Genomic DNA, 12,395 nt, shown 5'->3' on the forward strand with positions numbered 1-12,395 from the left:
GTAACATAGTCATGGTATTTTGTTTTTTTATTTTATTAGAGTGCTGTTTTTGGTTTATGGTGCTTTGGAAGTTGGAATATGAGTGTTTGAATTGATGGATAAGTTGTGGGAATGGACATAAACACCAGTTGTTTAGGTATTTCATTTTTTTTATTAGAGTACTTTTTTTGGTTTATGGTGCTTCGGAAGTTGGAATAGGAGTGTCTGAATTGATAAATAAGTTGTGGGAATGGACATAAATGCCAGTTGTTTAGGCCCAAAACAAAACTTTCAAATTCAGTATTTGAGACTGCACCACTTTTTATACTTTTTAAAAGTTTTGTATGAAACAAAAAAGAAAAACAAAAACAAGGTACTCGACTTTAGTAAGATCGAGTACTATAAAGAAGTACTCAATTTCTGTAATATCGAGTACCACATTACTTTTTTAATTATACAGATTCCAGGTCAGCAGTGTCATGCTAGCAACTCACTTAGGAACTCGAGTACTATTTAGAACTTGATTTTGTGAAACTCAAGTACTAAAAAAGTGGTAGATTGCTAAATATTTTCAAAACAGTACTACTTTGCCACAAATTTTACCAAAACATGATATTTGGCTATTTTCGCCGTACTTTTAATGTAAGTATGGGAATTGAAGCATTGTGCATAGCAAGAACATCCAAGAAGCATGGGCATGGACGTGGACACTAACACAACATGACACAAGACATCATGACATGGCAATACTTGAAAAACTAGGACAAACACATTAGGGACACGGAAATAAATAAATTAATATATATATATATATATATATATCTTTAGTTATATTTTATGTTTATTTTAGATTTTAAAAATAAGTAATAGCCATCAATAAATTTAAAAACATTTTTTTTATAGGTAATAAAACTTTTATTCAAAAATATTGAGCATCATGTTCATGATGGTGAACATTCTGATCCAGAGAAAATATAGTAGGTTCAAAAACTTAATCTAATAGAGTGTAAGAAATCAGAAATAAAAATACAATTCGTAAAACCCCAATCATGTGCCCACAGAAACAAAGTACCGAAGAGAAGAGCTTTTAAAAGATCTAAGGTTCTCTCATTGTCTTCAAAGATGCGTGTATTATGTTCCGTCCAAACCAGCCACATTAAACATGCCAGGGCCATATTCCATATGGTTGACAAATGTTTTCCAAACCAATTTCTCCAAGCAAAGAGGAGAGAGCTAACTGTCTTCGGCATTACCCAATGGATCCCAAAAACCTCAAAAATTGCATTCCATAATGCATGAGAAAACTTATAGTGAAGAAGAAGATGATCCACAGTTTCCTCGTCACAAAAACACAAACAACACCTATTAACCAAGAACTGACCTCTCTTAACTAGATTATCAATAGTGAGTATCCCATCCCTACCTGCTATCCATAAGAAGAAAGACACCTGTTTAGGAACCTTTGCACACCAAATACACTCCCAAGGAAAAACCTCATTGTAGGGACCAGACAACAACTTATAGTAAGAGCGCACATCAAACACCTCCTTCTTAGTCAACCTCCAAGTCAAAGTGTCATCCCCTTCACCCCTCAACATATGGGAATACAGAAACTCAGTGAAAGAACAAACGTTTTCCTACTCCCAATCCTCTAGAGCTCGACGGAAATGAAAATCCTAGCTCCTACTTCCCCTTTCTGAGGCAGATACAATGAGGTCAGAAATCCAAGCCTCTTTAAATCGAGAACGAGTAAACAGATCAGGAAAAAGTCCTTTAAAGGATTACTCCCACACCAAGGATCATGTCAGAAACTAATACAGTCACCCTCCCCTGCATTATACACTACCTGTCCAAAGAACTTCTCTGCTCCTTCTCTAATGCTCTTCCACATCCCACACCCATGAGTATCTCTTACAATTCTAGTGCACCAGCCCCCTCTAGCCTCACCATATTTGGCTGCTATAACTTGACACCATAACCTATTACCTTCCTTCCCAAAACGCCATAACCACTTACCAAGAAAAGCTTCGTTAAACAACCCAACCCTCCGAATCCCCAAGCCACCATCCTCCACCGGCAAACAAACCTTCTCCCAAGCAACCACGGATATTTAAAAACATCCTTGAAGGCTCCCCAAAGGAAATTCCTCCGAATCCTTTCTAGTCTAGCTACCACCGCTTTGAGAATAGTAAACAAGGATAAAAAATAGGTGGGAAGACTAGAGAAGGTACTCCTTAATAAAGTAAGTCTACCACCTTTCGACAGATATAGACGTTTCTAGCTAGAGAGCCACCTCTCCATCTTTTCTATAATAGGGTTCCATATCGATGAGTCCTTATAATGAGCCCCAAGTGGCATTCCCAAATAAGTCATGGGCAAGCTACCCACCCTACAACATAAAACACGGGCCAAGACATTCAAATTCTCAACACCACACACCAGCACAATCTCACTCTTACCACTGTTGACTCTCAAGTCCGTAATAGCTTCAAAAAAAATCAATACCATCCGAATGTATGGTAACTGTTCTCTCAAGGCATCACAAAACAAAATGATGTCATCAGCAAAAAGAATGTGAGAAATTTTCAAACCTCCTTGTCTATGAGACCCTGCTTGAAAACCACAAAGAATGTGAGAAATAACAATGAAGACAAGGGGTCTCCTTGGTGGATACCATGAGAACTACCAAAAAAACCCGTAGGAGGTTCACCAGAACTGAGAATCTAACTATGGAAATACATGCCCTAATCCATCTCCCCCACCTCTTCCCAAAACCCATCCTCTTCACAGATAAAATAAGGCATTCCAATTCACATGGTCATATGCCTTCTCAATGTCCAGCTTAACAATGACCCTAGGGATTCCACTCTTCAATCTACTATCCAAGCATTCGTTGGCAATTAGAACCGAATCTAGGATTTGCCTCCCCACAACAAAAGAATTCTGAGAAGCAGATATCAACTTATCTAAAACCCCGCAAAGTCTATGTGCCAACACCTAGGGGTGTCAAATGGTGGGTTTGGGGTGGGCATAATTAGGTTGGGTACATAAAACTCATTTATCCATTAAAACCCATTTAACTAATTGCTTCTGACCCAAATCCAACCCAACCCAATTATTATGGGTAAACCCTAACTCACCCAATTACCCAATTATCAAAATTATCAAAATGCCATTAAAGTGAAAACCCAACACTTTCTTGGATTCCCTTTTCCCACTCTAACTTTCCCAAGAAAATTCCAATCTCTTCGATCAATTTCTTGGCCTCCTCAAGATCACTAATTTCGCATTCAATCTCATAAAGAGTCCCAAACCCTTAAATTTCCTTTCTCAATGTTTTCAACTCTGAACCTCCCCACCGCCGCACCTCTCTATTCCTCGTCGGAAACCAGATTCACCTCTTCCAAATGGTCAATCAAGGCATATGTTGCCACGGCGACTGAGGCGAGGCCGTATTCCTCGTCAGCGTCGGTGCATTCGGCGAGTCTGTGCGAGGTGCTTAGAGTGGAGCGAATGGCTTCGTTGATGGAGATCAAGACGGCGTACCGGAGCTTGGCCAAGATGTACCATCCGGATGCCATAATCCAACAACACCACCAAGATAAAGACAAGCCAGAAATCGAGTCAGACTCCGAATTGAACGGCAGATATTTCATAGAGATTCACAACGTGTACGCGACGCTCTCCGATCCGACAGCGTGTGCGCTCTATGACCTCTCCTTGGGGAATACCACTTCCCAGTTCAGCAACTAGAGGGGACCGTTTGGGTTTGGCGTCAGATTTGTTGTCAAACGGGTGGTCTTTGTGCTACTGTGTTTGTTGTGCCTCATTGTTCTTTGTGAGAGCTAGAGAGAGTAAGAGAGAGAGTAAACGAGAGGAGAGAGAGAAGTGTTTGGAGGCCGAGAAAATGAAAACACTGAAACGTTTAAGGTTTTTTTTTTTTTTTTTTTTAATCTGAAGGGCTGGGCTGAATTGAGGAATTTTTTTTTTTTTTTTTGTTAAATGGGTCTCAATGGGTTTTTAGTTAAAACCCAATAATTATTGGGTCTAATTGGTTTGATGCCCATTTAATCCAACTAATAATTGGGTGGGTTTAGGTTCAATTAGAGTGAGTGAGTTTGAGCTTACTTTGCCACCCCTTCCAACACCTTAGCCAAAAGTTTATACAGGCTACCCACAAGACTTATAGGACGAAAGTCTTTAATATTGATTGCATTGACTTTCTTAGGGATCAAACATAGAAAAGTGGGATTGAGAGACTTCTCAAACATACACTAACTATGAAAATCCGCGAAAAAAGCCATAACATCCTGTTCTAGTACACTCCAACATTTTTGGAAGAATGCCATAGTAAAACCATCTAGACTAGGTGCCTTATCACCTTCCGCCTCCATAAAAGCCTCTAGAATCTCCTCCTTCTCAAACTCCCTCTCCAAAGAGTACCTCTCATCTTCGTCTAAACATGCAAAGTCTAAACCATCAATAGTAGGCCTCCAAGATTCCGACTCCTGATATAATTTCTTATAAAAATCCACTACCTGATTCGTAATTTCAGACTCATCCTCATAGAGAACCCCCTCAACCTCCACCACCCTAATCCGATTGGTTTGCCTATGAGAGTTGGCGAGTTTATGAAAAAACCAAGTGTTATTATCACCTTCTTTAATAAACAGCGCCTTAGATTTTTGCCTCTAGGAAATCTCTTCCAAAGAAGCCAAAAGATCGATATCAGATTTATCCACCACTCTTCTGTCTCTGTCCACTTGGGTTAAAACTTGCATCTCCTCTTTCATATCAATGTCTAAGAGTTTAGTCATCAAGCATTTTTTCCTAAAAGAAACATCCCAAAAACATGCTTGTTCCAGTGTTTCAAGTCCCCTTTGAGAGCCTTCAGTTTACATGCTAGAATATAACTAGGAGGTCACAAAAAAGAATAACTACTCCACCATTGACGCACCATATCCACAAAGCCCTCTACCTTTAACCACATATTTTTAAATTTGAAAGGACTCCTCCCTCTAGACATCCCTCCTGCCTCCAAGAGTAGAGGTCAGTGATTAGACACCACCCTAGGAAGAATTCTTTGGGTCACATCTAAGAAATGATCCTCCCAATCCACAGACACTAGCACTCTATCAATTCTGGACTTGGAGGGTCTATCAGAGTCGCGAAACCACGTGAACTCCCCTCCTTCCAAAGGCAAATCAACTAAAGAGTGTTTCACAATAAAATCCGAGAATTTAAACATGGCTAGACTGAACGGATATCTAATAATATTGAAATCACCAAACAAACACCAAGCCAACAGCCACCGTGATCTCACAATGTCTAACTCTGCCCATAATACATCCCTAAGGCTTCCATTGGTCGGTCCATAAACCCCTAAACAGATCCATTCAAAACCATCTGCCACACCCTTCAAAACGATGGAAACTAAAAACTTTCCAACCATAAAGTCAACTTGCTCAAATACCCTCTTATCCCACATGAAAAGTATACCCCTGACTGTATTGATGGCCTCTAAAGCCACCCAGTCTACAAAAGGACTGCCCTAGAGACTTTTTACCATGTTAGAGCTGGTATTGTCTAGTTTAGTTTCTTGAAGGCAAACTATATCACATTTCCACTCTACTCTTTTAGAAGATTTGTCACAACTACTCTTTTATGAGGATTATTCAATTCCCTCACATTCCAAGACAGAAGCTTCAAATTCATGGATAAACAGACAAACCCAACCCCAGAGGCTTTCAATCTGCCTCTGGTATTTCTACCAGACTGCCCCTCATAATTAACAGTGGAAATCAAAATTTTTAACTCCCTCATACCTTTTTGGCTTGAGATACCTACCCGACGAGTGTTGACAATAGTAGCTTGTTTCTCCCACACTTTCTCCAATTTTTTAAAGAAATCAATACATTGCCTCTCACAACAAGCAATCGGGAATCCCACAAAACTACCAAAACCTTTAATCATCGTACTCACCCATTCCGAAGGCTCCAGTTCATCCTCTAAAAAAGATCCATCTGTTTCGCAATCCTTGGTGGCAAGGTTGAGTCCACCATTAGGATCCCAAAATGCTAGAGGAGTAACATCCATCAAATTATAGTCCTCCCCACCTTTACCCGAGGCCAAAGAAACATCCCATATCAACTTAGGAGTCACACTCTCGTTTATATCAAGACCCATCTTGGATAAAGGGGAAAAATGGTTATAGCCCAGCAAATGGTGCTGCTGAAACACCTCTTCAGAGAGTGAAAAAGCTAAGGGAGTACCTTCGCCTGGTGAAACGACCTCCGAGACAGTATCGGTAAGGTCAACGACCCATACCATCATCAGGGTTCGGCGGCAACACCACATCAGCAGCATGGGTACCCGACTCTGCACCAGGTGGATCAACCTTCGAAACTCCAACATGATGGTTATCGGGACACAAAACTGCACCGGAGGAGTGAGCCTTGCCATTGTCGGAGCCCAAGTTCTCCTTCCCTTCTTCCTCATGGGTACCCGACCCTTCCCCAATCTGCCACGAACATGTCCAAACGATCTTCACACGAGGCACCCATAGCTGGAGCTTTGGGTTGAACGAGAGTAGTGGACTCAGTCTCAGGTGTGGCTACGAGTTGAGAGTTAATAAGAGCAGGCCCACTCTTGTTGGGCCGTGTTTTATTAGCCCACGCGACGACCCGCTTGCCTGGATCCACCAAATCCACAGAGATTTTCAAGGCAAAATGGGCCTGGGTCCACTTCACAATAGTTGAGCGTATCGGCCTGCCATTCTTTAAAATCAAATCCCTCAAAAGTCTCAGTTTGATTAAAAACGTCAGCCAATTTTGGAAACTGTTTCTCATAACGTGAATCACTCCCTACATTCTTGTGGTCATTTAATTTTTTCCAAACTTGAGACCTTTGATTGCCGATGGATTTTTCAAACCCACCACCCAACTTAACTCCCTCTAGAACCCATACACAGCCACGACGTGAACCGTTGTGGTACTCAAAAGATTTCCACAAACAAACCACCTTTGTTCGATTTGCTGGTAATCTCTAAGACTTTAGAACACTCACGTAGCCGTTTGAAGAAGTGTTTGCTAAAATTCCAACGTTTTAAATCTGCTAAACAAGTAATGATCCAATCTAAACCCACCCTTCCCACCCAGATAAAGCCATGGAACTTACCCCGGCATTCATGAATAGCATAAGAATCTACTCTTCCACCCTCAAAAACCAAAGAAAAAGCTTTTGAATCAATATGAAAGAAAGCTGCATTCCTTTCTACCCCCCATGAGGTCTAGGCTTGGGCTGTGGTGGGGGTTTGGTTGTTTGTGTATCTTGTAAAGGAGACTGGTTTTGTGGAGGTATTGGAGCTTGTGGGGGAGGCTTATTTTGTGTAGGTATTGGGACTTTAGGTGACACTGGAAAAGGTTGTTGGACCTGAAACTGATTCGGCCAGTAGAGATGTGGTAGAAAAGCATGATGAGGGAATTGTGTCGGGTAAGGATAGAAAGGAGAAGGGCCAAAGGGCAGAGGGGTTTGGTAGGGGTGAAAAGGTGGTGGTGGTGAAGTTTGTGGATAAGGGAATGAGTATGGAGGCGGAGGTGGCCGAGGTTGTAATGGCGTTTGTAGTGGTGGTGTAGGTGGGGGAGGGCGGAGAAGAATAAAAATAAACTACAATATACATCATGACTAAGGAAAAAGAATGCTAATAGTATAATATTCACAATTTGACATATTCAGGCTATAAAACCATAAGCAAGTAAAAGAAAAAAAGCTTCAACTATTCAGCACTTATCAGATCTTGACGTATTCATTATTCAGCAAGTGCTCAGAGACTTCGACAATAAAATCAGAAGCTTAGTAAAAGAAAATAAATAAACAAAAAGAGAATGAGAGATCAATGATCAGTGACATGAGATCGTGCTGTCCTATCAAAGAGAACACATTGGTGAGCCAAGATCACGCTGATAAGGGTTGTCAGAGTTAAGATTGAGTGCTAGAGTCACCAATCAAAGCGAGACACACACGCACACACCCCACAAGGACGTGTAGACAGATTTCTCAATTGGTCGTTTATTGTTATTCCTGATGATCAGGCTAGGCAAGCTAATCTGCAACTCAAGAGTCTGTGGCAGCTTGTCTTGGGTGAGTTCAAAGTGAGGGTTTATAAAATTGAATGATACAATTATAACTCTAGGAGTGAAGCCGAAGGGAAGCATATTCAACACCTAAGATGTTATCTTTTGACTTCTCTTCTAGTTTTCCTTGAAATTAACAATCTGCCAAAATATAATTGCCTTTTAATGCACAATCAGCCGTCACTTCCATACTATTTGAACCTAAACTCTAATTTTCCTATACCAATCGCTATTCTACCCTAAGCCTTCGGCTAAACAACCATATTTTGGGAAATATATTTTGTCCTAAAAATCCTTTAACAGCGTTCTCAATTTCCTGCAATTTTTGCACCACTCATGCTCCAGCCTCATTTAATTTTTATTAGTCAACTAAGCCTAATAACTCCTTTTCGCCTATCCAAACACAAAAGACACAATTTAACCACAAACTGAGCTCACAATTTAACAAACTGTAGACAGAAAATTTCAATTTATCAGTTCTTTCCTCATCATACATCAACTATAAAACAGAAATCCAATGGCAGTTATGTAAATCATACATAACTTGATCCTTCATTGAATAATCATAACTTGCTAATGGCCAAAAAAAAAGTTCAAAAATAACTGAATGAGTTAACCACAGTCTGATGGTACAAGAAAATGCACATTGATCTAGCTCAAATGGTACTTCATTATAAGAGCAAGGCTGAGGGTAAGGTCATAGGTTCAAGACCCACCGGGTGCATGTAACTCGCCAATCAAAAAACGATACAAGAAAACATAGCATTTCCATATATAAAAAATTAAAGTAGCACTTATCCTTCAGTGCAAGTGTCCTTTGTAATAAATTTTTATTTTTTTTATTTTTTATTTTTTAGATATGATAAATTTTCAACTTGTGGTGTCTACTTCATGAAGATTGCTTTTTATCATCAAGCCAAAACAACAATTAGTTTTTGGTGTAAATGTATATGTGTTTATATTTTCAATTCTCTTTTCAAAATTTTTAACCTTTAACAACCATAACTTTTGTCAATTAGGTACATTAGGATGTTCATTGAAAATTGTAAGGCTCCATCATGTATATTATGTTTAACAAAGCATTGCCAGGAGTGTATCAATCGTCCATTAACAATGACACCATTTATGCACCCATTTTCTATATAAACCCAAATAGTAATTTAATTTTTAAGGCATGCACAGGTTAGGTTAATTTACCAAACACCAAAATTTTGGGTATTTACTAAGATTTGAAGCAACAAAATCAAATAGTCAGAATGCATCTTATATAGACGATGAGGATAAGAAAAATTCTGTCCACCTGTATGAAATCCATGCGCAACTTGGTGCTGAAGGTTGATAGGTACCCAGTCAAGACCTGAGATCCTATTTCTCCCATAAAGAAAAGCCCCGCTCTCTGACAACTCTTCTAGTTTCAGGTTGGCGTCGAAAATCTCTTGTTTGATCAAATCTCCTGGTTATAACCCTTGCATTCTTGCCTGACTGACTACAATCTAATCGATTGCGTTCTAAATCTTTCATCTGACACTCTGATATATGCTTACTAGACAACCAAGCCTGAAGCATCTCATCTGTCTTTGGTTCTGGTATTAAGTGTCTCTCTTTCATCTCTATGTAATATTTGTGGGCCTCCTCCAACTTTCCGTTCAAAAATAGGCCATGTATTAGCACAATATATGAGCTCCGATCAGGGTCAACTCCATTCTGAATCATCTCACTCCACAACTTGAAGACATTATCAAGTTGGCGCCACCGGCAAAATTTCCTAATCAACATTATGTAGGTATCAGTATTTGGGTGGCAGCCCATCTTTCTCATCTTTTCCAAGAGCACAAACACTTCATCCCCTGTCCTTAAAATCCGGAAGAAGGCATGGTAAGTCCGAATGGTAGGGGAGAGGCCACGGCATAACATATCATCAAAGACTTCTCTAGCTTCTTCAATTTTACGGGCCCTGCAGAGAGGCTTGATCAGTGAGTTATAAGAGACAATATTTGGAGCAATACCCTTATCTTCCATTGTTTTCATGAGATTGATAGCTTCTTTCACAAGCCTACCTTTTGCAAGAGCATGAATGACAGCATTGTAAACTTTCCTATCTGGAACAATCTCCATTTCCTTCATCCTGTTGAAGAGCTTGAGCACCTTATTCAGATTACATGCTTTTGAATAGCAAGATATGAGGCATCCATACGAGACAACATCATGTTGAATACCTCTCTTGCTCATCTCCCTCCAAATTCTCTCTCCCTCCCGGGGACTAACAATCACATTGCACCATCCATTGAGGATAATGTTAAAGCTCTTGGTATTAAATGGGAAGACATTCTTGTTGCAGAAGAGCATGTGCTCAGCGTCTGGCACGTTCTTGTACCTGCAAAGGGCAGAGAGAAGGCCTTGGAATTCATCAATGCCAACTTCAAACTTAAACCGCTTGTAGGCATAAAAAGTATTTATAGCCCTCCCCACGTCATGTACAGCACAATATCTCCTAATCATGATTAAGAGAGTCTGAGGAGTCACAAGAGATGGACTAGTCGGACTAGAACTCAGACCACCTTTCATTCTCATCTCATCAATCAAGGCCCATGCAGTGTCGAACTTTCTCATTTTCCCAAGAATAGAGATCATGGAATGGTATTCTCGCACGGAATGAGTGTAACCTGGCTGCTTGGCAGCCCATAGAAAGAAGGTGAATGCAGCTTCCCAGTTGCTGCGAAAATGTGAGAGCACCCCCACAACCAATTCTGATGAGGCAGTAATCCCACCACGCTCAAGCTCGTTTTTTGTTCCAGATGGATTGCTTCCCAGTTCACCTAATATACCAACAATAGTCCTTATGTCTCGGGTGAGACTCTCATCTCCTGAACTCAAAGGTCTGAAGTGTGTCTCATCATCTTCATAGTCTTCATCATTATCATCATCATCACTAATAGAAGCATCTTCTTTTGTTTCTATAATCAAAGGTACATTTGAGGCTGCATATGTTGAGTTTGGGGAAGTAGTAGAAGACGAGAAAAATTGCAGGTGGGGTTTCATAGCCATAGCAGAAAAAGTACTACAAGGGTTCAAGTTAAAAAGACTAGCAGGACTGATGGGCTTTACAACAACATAAGAGTAATAGAAACAGGTGGATTTGACATGGGTTTGAAGCAGAATTGAGAATACGGAGAGGTTAGAAAATCTTACTCTCATCATGTTCCGCATTTATACCCTACTGGATTGAAAGAAAGATCAACAAAAAAGCCTATAAACACGAGTGCGCACCAAGTGTTTGTGAAATTAACTAAACGAACTTAATACAACAACGAAGCACTGTTAGTTGAAAACTCCTTTCTTCAACAAAACATCTCTACGTACAGTTTACAGTTGTGGATTTCGCCGGGAAACGAGTTCACCGGAATAAGAAGATTGGCAAATAGAGCGGTTCAAGAATGTGTGTAGAGTCTAAACCTGAAGTAAAACAAGTGCGCCTTCCTTCACAGTCACAATAGAACATATAACGGAACAAATAACAATCGCTATTCGCACCACTTTGTTGCAGCGCATGTACGGTCTGATCCATGTACAGTTCATGTCACAACATTTCAATTGTAGCTGATATTTATCTTCTTTTTTTGCCCTTTTGGCTCAGCACGGTAATGTTTATCATGGGGAAGATTATTTAGCCAAGTCATGCCACTCGGGTTTTTTTTTTTTTTTTACCTTTGTCCTAGTTTAGCTAACATTTTTGTTACGTAGACTAAAAGGCAAACATATTAGTTATCTTCATTTCAAAAAAAAAAAAATTTCATTTCTTTATGATTATTTCATTCCCTTGTGAACTCCCAAATGAAACTTAAGACTCCAGTTTCAAGAGGTGGCAAAGCTAATGTAGAAAAAAATTCACATGCAATTCGACTCTCCTCAAAAGAAAACCAAAAGAAACAAATTAAAAAAATCTGAATGATAATTTCTTCTTCTCTCCCTGAACCTCTCTTCTTCTCTCTAGATCAAGCCCGAATTGAGTCTCCACCGAGGTGGTTCTCTCTGGCTCTATCTCGTTTCCTATCTCTCTTGGTCAAAATCATAGATCAAAGGTTGTGGGTTTAGGTCATGGCTCTCTCGATCAAGATGAGGTGGTGATGCGTTTGTTGGGATTGGGTTTGCAAGTTCCGATCAAGATGAGATGGTGGTGCATTTGTTGGGTTTGGGTTTGCAAATTCCGATCAGGATAAGGTGATGGTGCGCTTGCTGGGTTTGGGTTTGCAGGTGAGAGGTTCACAAATTTGTTTTGTGTTGGGT

General features: G+C 40.0%; 1 protein-coding gene across 1 annotated transcript; it reads right to left on the bottom strand.

Annotated features, from left to right (window-relative positions):
• Nucleotides 1–9,114: 9,114 nt before the first annotated feature.
• Nucleotides 9,115–11,771, bottom strand: LOC115952890 (pentatricopeptide repeat-containing protein At5g15010, mitochondrial-like). Its single transcript, XM_031070223.1, has one exon. The coding sequence runs from the start codon at nt 11,316–11,318 to the stop codon at nt 9,477–9,479; it is 1,842 nt and encodes a 613-aa protein (XP_030926083.1). The 5' UTR covers nt 11,319–11,771; the 3' UTR covers nt 9,115–9,476.
• Between the last annotated feature and the right edge of the window lie 624 nt (nt 11,772–12,395).

This window comes from Quercus lobata, chromosome 7 (genome assembly GCF_001633185.2).
Source record: "Quercus lobata isolate SW786 chromosome 7, ValleyOak3.0 Primary Assembly, whole genome shotgun sequence".
Taxonomy (NCBI): domain Eukaryota; kingdom Viridiplantae; phylum Streptophyta; class Magnoliopsida; order Fagales; family Fagaceae; genus Quercus; species Quercus lobata.

What these genes read in the sequence shown, in the direction of transcription:
- LOC115952890 (XM_031070223.1), bottom strand. Translation starts at nt 11,318, where the DNA reads ATGCGGAACATGATGAGAGTAAGATTTTCTAACCTCTCCGTATTCTCA.